General features: G+C 64.2%; 1 protein-coding gene across 1 annotated transcript; it reads left to right on the top strand.

The window, feature by feature from the left end:
- The first annotated feature begins 853 nt into the window (after positions 1 to 853).
- GBX1 (gastrulation brain homeobox 1) lies at positions 854 to 8474 on the top strand. Its single transcript, XM_054991978.1, has 2 exons — positions 854 to 1322; positions 7918 to 8474. Exons 1-2 carry the CDS (start codon positions 854 to 856, stop codon positions 8472 to 8474), a joined length of 1026 nt encoding a protein of 341 aa, XP_054847953.1.
- The last annotated feature ends 519 nt before the right edge of the window (positions 8475 to 8993 follow it).

Raw genomic sequence — 8993 nt, 5'->3', positions numbered from 1 at the left:
GGAGCTCCCGCCAGCTCCTAGGCGGCCCGGCGGCCAGGCGGCCCTTCTTCCGGGGAGGGCAGAGCGGGCGGGGCGGGGCGGGGCGGGGCGGGGAGGTCACATTCCTCGGCCAAATGGGGGAGGCGGGCCCGCTCGAGGGCCTGGGAGGGGAGCGCTGCTCGCGCCGCGGGAGGCAGGCAGGCCGCGGGCTGGGCGGCTCCGGGACCGCGCGCGACCCCCTCGGGGCTAAGCAGTCAGGCCAGCGGCTCCGAGGTCAGCCCGGGCTCCGGCCGGGAAGCGACGGGGCGTCCCTGGCTCGGAGCCCGGCCGCTCCTCTGCGTCTGGGGAGCAGCTGGTCCCGCCCGCCCCGCCCGACAAAAGCCCCTTGTGCGCCCGGCCGGTAATTGGCAACCATCAATCACCAGGCAGAATAGCCGATGGGGCGGGAGGGGCGGCGCCGGCCCAGGGGCCCCCTCGGTGGCTCCAGTGGGAACCCGCGGCAGCTCCGGGGCCGGCGCTGGGCGGGCGGCTCTGGTGGGCACTCAAGCGGAATCTGAGGAAGATGGATGAGGCCGGCGCAGGGCGACGCCCTCCCGCCCGCCCGCCGCCCCTCCCCTCGGCCTCCCGCCCGCCCGCCCGCCTCCCGCCCGCCCCCTCGGCAGACAGCGCCAAAGAAGCGCCGAGCGAGGCAGAGGGGAGGAGAGCCCAGGCGGGGGCTCCGCCAGCGTGGGGAAGGCGCGCCGAACTCGACGAGGCTTGCAGCCCGCCGCTGCCCGGGGACTGGAGCCCAGGAACGCCCGGCGCGGTGCCCGGCGCCCGGCGGCGCCCCGGCCGGGCCTCCTGGCCGGCAGTCCCTGCTCTCCGAGCGGCGGCCATGCAGAGACCGACGGGGCAAGGCGCCGCCTTCTCGATCGACTCGCTCATCGGGCACTCCCCGCCCGCCCCGCGCTCCGGCCCCCTGCTCTACACCGGCTACCCGATGTTCATGCCCTACCGGCCGCTCGTCCTCCCCCACGGGCCGCTGCAGACGGCTGCCGGGCTCCCGCCGCTGGCTCCGCTGGCCTCCTTCGCCGGCCGCCTCACCAACTCCTTCTGCGCCAGCCTCGGCCAAGCCGTCCCGTCCATGGTGGCGCTCACCACGGCCCTGCCCAGCTTCGGGGAGGCCCCCGACGGCTTCTACCCAGCGCAAGAGCTGCCGGCCACCGGCCGAGGCAACGCCGAGCCGCCCTGCCGCCGACGGAGCGCCGCTGACAGCCTGGAGAGCGACGAGCTGCCCGCCGGCCGGGACAAAGCCCCCCCCGAGCCGCCCCTCCACTTCCCGGAGCCCTTCCCGCACCTGGCAGGTAGGGACGCAGCAGGGGCACCTGGGCGCGGGCAGGCTGGGGGGGGGGCGGCGGCGGCGGCGGCGGCGGCGGCGGGCTCCCTCGCGCTCTCCCCCGCCCGCCAGCAGACCCGGGCCGCGCGCCTTGGCCGCCGGAGGCAGGCGGGGCTGCCCGCGAAAAGAAGCGGCGCCGACGGGCAACGACCCCAGCGCGGGAGCCTCGGCCGGGCCGGGGACTTGCGGAAACTTTTCTCCAGCTAGGAAAGTTTCCTCCCGAGCCGGGCACCAGCAACGAGGGAGACGAAGGGCCGAGCCGGCGGCGGGAGCACACGTCCCGCTCCCCCGGGGGAGCCCGAGCCGTGGCCCCGCCGGCCCGCTCGCCTTCCCAGCGGGGCCCGGCCAGGCCGCTCCGGGCTCCCTCCCGGCGGAGGACCGCTGCTCCCTCTGCCGCTGCGCCGTCGAGCCCTTGAGCGGCTCTGCAGCGCAGCGCCAGGGCGGAGGGCCCGCCTGCCCTCGGCCCCGGGTCCTTGCCGGCCCGGCCCGCTCGATCGGTTCCTGTCTGCAGCCGCAGGAGCTGAGCCGGGGCTAGCGCGGCGGAGGATCTGTCCATGGTGCTAGGAGTGGCGGGGTGCGCCAGGCAGGGGCCCGCCGGCTCGGGGCCGGGGCAGGGAAGCCCGCCGCGCCGCGTCGCCCGAGGCGGCCTCTTTCCTGCTCGGCTTCCCTTCTACTCCCGCCTCTGGGCAGCGGCCAAGAGCCAGCGTGGGCGCTGGGCTGGGCTGGTGCTTCGGTGCGAAGGAAGCCGAGCCTTGGCACCAGAGCCCGTCCCGCCGCCCGCCCCCGTCTCCCTGGAAGACCTCCGGCCCCTGGGAAGCGCTGCCACTGCCTCGGCTCCCCAGGGGGCCTGTTCGGGCTGCGTGGCCTCCGGGGCCTCCTGCTGCCTCCCCCCCCCCCCCGCCTTACAGAACAGCTTTTGCTAGCCACAGGCTGGTCTGACTTGCAGTTCTCAGCCCAGATCCCAGAGGTCCCAGTCTCAGAAGTCCAATGGAACCACTTCGTGAAAGTTCTGCTTTCAATAAATTTTGGATTTGCCTCGGCAAGCACATGAAAGCAGCTCCCAGAACAGGCCACGGCAAGCTCCGAGTCCGTGGCAAGGTGCAAAATGAAATGGAAACGTCTCTTCCTGAGGATGGCAAAGCCCAGTTGGTGTCCTTAGGTGAAAGAGCCGTGGAAGCTGAGCTTGGGTTAAGGCCTCTGGTTGCAGGCAAGAAAAGAGGGGCTGGCATCTGTGCCCATGGCTGCTGGGAAGCTTGGCGACTTTTACTGGGCAGGGTCCAGAGTGCCAGCTGGTGGTTCCAGTCTCTGTGGCTCTTGGTTCTGATGGGTCAGCCATAGCAAAGGATGAAAGGGGGAAAGAAGCAATATTTCAACAGTCCTGCTAAAAAGTACCTGAGCTGACCCTTCTGTATTTCAGAAATGCTCTACAGCGAGGACTCGGTGAACAAAAATGGTTTTCAACATAATAAATTAATTGGGTGAGATGCAGATAATTTATCAACTATGAAGCCTTAGTTGGGTAAAGGCCTGCTCTTTATTAGGAAACACCTATCTATGTATTTGGAATATTTGTGCTCTGCTCTTGCTGTTCAAAAAGTTGGAGGCAGCTGAGATACAGAAAAGAAATCCCAAACTTCCGAGCTCCGGATTGAAGGGACCCCCCTAGGAATGGCGCTGGAGCACCGGGTGGCAGCAGCAGCTCCCGTCCCGCCACTTTCCACTGCTGCTCCAAATGCCATTGGAGCCAAGTGGCTGCCACGGAGTGGGGGGGGGGCTTGGATTCTGTGGCTGCCCCGTCCCTCTCTGCCTGACAGGGTACAGGTCAAGCACCTTTGGATAGGATGGGAGGGCACTGAAGGCGAGGAATACCTCCCCCCCCCACACACACACTGCTTGCCCACTTTTAAACAAGGGACCTGGAGCAAGCCCCTCTGTCAGGGGGCCAAGATCAGGGAGTCTCGGGGGGCCTCACTGAGGTGGGCTGTGCCTGAGGGTCAGGTGGGGTCCCCCCTTGTGTGTCCCGAGCTCCTTCCGAGGAAGCATGCTTGAGTGGGGTGGGGCTGTTGCCGCCAGCTCTCTTGGCTGGCTGATGCTTGTGCTGCTAGGCAGACTGCTTGGCATCAGGGGCTAGTTAGTGGTAACCAGAGTTTGGCACAAGAGGACAGGAGAGAGGGTGCCACAGCATGGTTGCAGGGCCTCTAATGGTCATCTTTCCCTGGATTCATATGACCAATGCGGATCATGCAGACCCTTCTCTGAACAGAGCAACTTTACTGTGTTTGTCCAAGGAACCTCTCTGCCCCCAGGCCCCGCAATGAGGAAAGGTAAAACGAAAGGAACACATTTCTGCATCCAAGCACCATCCCTGCCCCTGCTCAGCCCCAAGGATGAGAGCTGCCTTGGCCAATGGCACCCCAAACCTCTGCTTGCTGGAGAACAGCAGCAATAGCACCAGAGCAGCACCCATTCTGGCATTTCTCAGCATGGGTGGAAATCGGCACCAAGACCAGCTATATTAGGTGCGTGGGCACGCCTCATGCCAAGCTCTTCTCTTACCACATGGGGATCTAGTCATGCACATGGTATGCCTCCACTGTCCCCCTTGCTCTGTGTGTGGGGTGGGAGGCGGGTGGGATGGGATAAGACTCTTGTCACCCGAGATGGGGTAGCCTTTGCAGCAGAAGACTCTGCCCACAACAGGGGCAGAGAGTTCTTTGGGTGCGGGAGAGAAGGGATTTGGAGCCACCTTCTGAAAACTCCCTGTGGGGCACATGGTGCTCCATGCTCCTGCACTTGGAAACATCGCCACAAAGTGACCTGTGTCCCACCTCTAACCCAATGGTTGAATAATTCAGAAATCTGAGTGAGTGGTACTTTGTCAAGCCAGTAAACTAAGTGTGGAGGCATTTCCATTGGAAAGGAGCTCATTCTAGGTTCAACCCCAGCTGACCCCCCCTTGTAGTCTCCAGTTAAAAGGAACTCCAGCAGCAGGCCCCTCCACCCAAGACCCATCAGAGGAGTGGCCCTGAGGTGGCTGGACCTGTGAGCTGAGTGCCGACTCACCAGCCCACAGCGCGCGAGGCTGTCCATGCAGAACCTGGTCTCTCCTGAGCAGTCAGACAGAGGGCAGTCTGCACTGGGGGGAGCATGAGGACCCCCACAGCGGGGTCTTTGCACTGCAAGCCCCGCGGCGGGGCTGGTCGAGACGTGCCAACTGCCCACTTGTGGGGCTTGCCCTCCCTCTTTTGCTGCCCCCCCTCTTTCTGGGCCTGCTTCCATCTCTGAGCAACTGCAACACTTACTTGGATTTACCTGTGTGGACCACAGGTGCCAGACTCACTTATGTGGCTCGTTCCACATGGATCAGGGGATGATTTCCCTATGCCTATCCCTCCTGGCAGCTTGGTGCACCATGCCAGCATCGAAGGAGAGCAGCACAGAAGGACTGCGTCTGCTGCGTGCGTGACGGGCAAAGGCTGGGCTGGTTCTTCTGTCCATGGAGGCTATGATTGTTCCTGGAGGATGCCTGCCGTTTGTTTGCCCCTCTGTGGCCAGGGGCTTCTCTCTAGGGCAAGTCTTTTTCAGGCAACTCCTTTATGACTGCTTGAATTTGCAGTGCTGTGTGAACGGGGCGGGGGGGGCACTCAGGATTCAGAAACAGGATAAAAGGGAGGTTTTTATAGTGAAAAGAGCGGCATAATAGCGGCTGGAGTAGAGATGGAGAAGTCGTGGGGGAGGGGAATCCCACTTTTTCTAGAGAAAAACAAAATTTGGGGAAAATCTGAAATACATCCAATACTTACTTTCCTGCCATGCCTAAACATTTTTTACTGATTTAAAATTATTAATGTCTTAATGTTTCTTTAAGAAACATTGTATAGAATCCTAGAACTGGAAAGGGCCTTACAGCCCATCTAGTCCAACCCCCTGCCCAGTGCAGGATCAGCCTAAAGCCTCCCCCACAAGAATTCGTCCAGCTGCTCCTTGAAGCCTGCCGGTGGGGGCGGGGGGCAGGGGGAACCCACCACACCCCTGAAGGTAGTTGAAAGTAGAAAGCACTCTGTTTGGACTCTCATACAGTCACAGTAGTTAGGACTATCAGAGTATTTGGATATTAAGTTAAATTTTATAAAACAAAAAATGGAACTCTTTAATAATGTATTATTAAATGCTCGATAGCATATTCATCGTTGCAAAAATTATTTAAATGTTTACAGTAGACAGTAGCCCGTCATTACCTAATGTTGTACTTTCTTACATAAAGTGTCCACACTTTCATTTCGCTCATTGCAAAAGGGGGAAAAATCAATGGAAATTACCCAGTTTTTCCATTGAGAAAGTCCTTCGGCTTTTTCTTGATACACATGTTGAGCACGAAAAAACTTAAGCAGCAGTTTTTTCTACTGGTTCTCCTGTGGGCCCAGGACTGAGAAGACTCAGGTTGCTGCCCGCCCCGGTCAGGATGTTCCTGGGTGACCCTGGGCCAATTGCTTCCTCTCTCTGCCTCGTATACCTCACAGGGCTGTTGTAAGGATAGAGCAGGGGGAGCCACCCATGTTAACCAGCCTGAGCTCTCGAGGGGAGGGGCAGGATTAATTCAGAAAGAGAGAACATGGCGGAATGGTCACTGCGCTTCTATGAGACACAAATTCCAGGTGAAAAACTTGGGGATGGAGCACTGCTCAGGGCTGGACACAAGAACCACCTTGGGGACATATTGTGCACAAGCCACTTGTAGCCACATAAGGCGCACACAGCTCTTCAGGTGTCAGTTTGTGGCCTGGCTGTAAACTTCCTTGTGGCCACTAGGGGCTGCCCTATACCAAGCAGCTGTGTGGGGTGCTGGTGTGGGGCTGAGACTTCCCGCCCAGGCAGAGGAAGGGGCTCCCAAACGCGGGTGAGTAGGGCAACTGATGGCCACAGGACTCCATGCTCATCCTGGTAAGATGGCACGCGCGCCCGCGCACACACACACACACACACACACAGAATCTGAAGAAAAACCCACCGCCTTCCTCAGCCACCCCACAGGAGCAGATGCCACAGAGGCACCCCTGGCCCTTTCTGAGATGGGAGACACCCTTGCGTTCTGTTGCTGCATCTTTGTTATAGAAATAGAAGGGGGAGTGCTGGCCACAAACAAAGGCCAGGGACAACATTGTAAGGACCTGTGCCTCTGAGCATGGATGGTCTGTCTCTCCATCCCTAGTTCACCCATGTGCTGAAATCGGGAGTGTATTTTACTGGGCGAGGAGGGTCAGTTGCGGGGTGGGGGGTGGGGGGTGTCGAAGGACGAAGTGGACAGGAAGGAGCTGCCACCGTTCCTGGACGGTTCTGCCTCCCCGGAGGCGGATTTTGGGATAATCCTGAATCTTCAGCCCCTCCATTTTTTTGAGATCGGGAGGGGGGTCCTGGGACCCTCACGCAGGCCCCTGGTTTGCTCAGACGCACCAAGGCTTCTCCGGGAAGGGTGCGGCCTCTTCCCAGAGCAGCCTCCATGGCCACAAGTCCCGGGGGAGGCTGTTTCCTTATAATAACATAATACTAGTAACATTCCATGTATAAACCGCCCACTCAGCGCGGTTTACAAAGTGCGTTGTTGTCATAATTACCCCCACAACAATAATCACCCTGGGAGGTGGGTGGGGCTGAGAGAGCTCTGAGAGAGCTGCGACTGCCCCGAGGTCCCCCGGCTGGCTCCAAGCGAGGGGTGGGGGATCAAACCGCCGCTCTTCACCGCTACACCAAACCGGCTTCGGGGTCCTGGGGGGGGGCTCCTGGGCCTCTGCCCCTCCCCCCAAAGCTGGAGCCAATGCGCCAGAAGAGGGGCCGACCGGCTGGGCTCGGGATGAGCCGCTCCGGAAGGCCGGTCACAGCCAGCGCGGCCCCTCGGGGCAGACCCTCCCTGTTCAGAGGCAGTCTACCGCGGCGTGGGGGCGGGGGCGGGGGCGGGGAGGCGGCAACACGGCCGGGCTGTGGCCCTCCCGCCCCGCTTGCGGGCCTGCCCAGGGCCGGTGGGCCGCAGGATGCCAGCGGAGGCGGGCCAGTCCTGCCGGGAGGGCGAGGGGCCCGTGCCCACGGGTGGCGTTCCCGGAGACCCCCGAAGGCCGGCGGCGCTGGGCCGCCCGGGCGCCCTCAGCCCGTCTTCCGGGGCCTCGCGCAGGAGCAGAGAAGGCCGCGGGCGCCCGCAGGCCACGGCGCGGAAGCGGGAAGTCGCCCGGCGAGGCCCGGAGGCCCCTCGAAGGCCTTCCCCCGCCGAGGAGCCGGCAGCGCTGCCGCCCAGGCCTCGTCTGGGCCGGGCCGGGGCTTTCGGCCGTCGCGGCTGCAGAAGCGCCCGTTCCTTCGCTGGGAGGAGAGGCCGGGGCCGCCAAAGCGGCGCGCGGGTCTGGCGCGGCCCAGCCGGCTTGCACCGCACCGCACCGGGCCCGAGGCCGCGGCGGCTCCGTGCGGCTGCCCGGCGGCCTTCGGACTGCCGCCCAGCTGGGCCCGAGTTCGCCGGCCGGGCGCGCTCCGGGGAGGGGAAGGGCGCGGCCGGCCGCTAACGCCCGTTTCTTGTCCCGCAGAGGGGAAGGCCTACAGCTCGGACGAGGAGAAGCCGGCGGGGCGGCCAGGCGAGGCGGCGGCGGCGGGCGGCAGCGAGCGCGAGGACGACGACAGCTCGGCCGAGGCGGAGAGCGAAGAGGAGCCGCCGCTGGACGGGGCGGCCGGAGGCCCGGCGGCCAAGGGCAAGGCCCGGCGGGGCGGCGGCGGGGGCGAGGCGCCGCTGGGGGGCGCGGCGGCGGCGGGGGCCTCGGGCGGCCCGGGCAAGAGCCGGCGGCGGCGCACGGCCTTCACGAGCGAGCAGCTGCTGGAGCTGGAGAAGGAGTTCCACTGCAAGAAGTACCTGTCGCTGACGGAGCGCTCGCAGATCGCGCACGCCCTCAAGCTCAGCGAGGTGCAGGTCAAGATCTGGTTCCAGAACCGGCGCGCCAAGTGGAAGCGCATCAAGGCCGGCAACGTCAGCGGCCGCGCCGGCGAGCCCGTCCGGAACCCCAAGATCGTCGTGCCCATCCCGGTGCACGTCAACCGCTTCGCCGTGCGCAGCCAGCACCAGCAGCTCGAGCAGGCCCAGCGCCCCTGAGCCGCCGCCCCCCCCCCGCCCCCGGCCCGTACAGAGCCCCGCTCGATGTGTGCGTCCCGTGCAGCCTTGTGATGCCAGTCAATAAAGTTATTTTCGATGGACTCGGCGCGCGCCTGACTGGGGTCCGCCTCCTGCGGGCACGCGGGCGCACCTGGGAGCCGCGCCCGGCCTGAAGGGCTCCCGCCCAGACCCTCCGCCCCACCCAGCCCTCCCGCCGGCGGGACGCCGCTCCGGCTGGCAGCGGCTCTTTCTGCCGGGGCGGGGAGTGGCTCGAGCCCTTCTTGGGGGACGGGGCGGCGGGCAGGAGGCGCCGGGTTCATCCGCGCCATCTCCCCGGGAAAGTAGAGGGCAGCGTCGTGCCTGCGAGATGTCTCCAGCCGCCCGCGCACCTCCTCTCCGTCTGCCCCCGGTCTCGCCTGCGACGGGGTGGTCTGGCCGGCCTCAGCCGCTGTTCCCCATGCAGCCCCCTCCCCGCCTCAGATTGAAAGGCAGCGGCCACCTTCCAGGGGGAGAGGAGAA

This window comes from Eublepharis macularius, chromosome 11 (genome assembly GCF_028583425.1).
Source record: "Eublepharis macularius isolate TG4126 chromosome 11, MPM_Emac_v1.0, whole genome shotgun sequence".
In the NCBI taxonomy this organism is placed as follows: domain Eukaryota; kingdom Metazoa; phylum Chordata; class Lepidosauria; order Squamata; family Eublepharidae; genus Eublepharis; species Eublepharis macularius.
This window is presented reverse-complemented; position numbering and strand designations above follow the sequence as displayed.

Coding starts and splice junctions, on each gene's coding strand:
- GBX1 (XM_054991978.1), top strand. CDS start 854: ATGCAGAGACCGACGGGGCAAGGCGCCGCCTTCTCGATCGACTCGCTC. Junction 1,323..7,917: donor GCCCTTCCCGCACCTGGCAG/GTAGGGACGCAG, acceptor CTTGTCCCGCAG/AGGGGAAGGCCTACAGCTCG.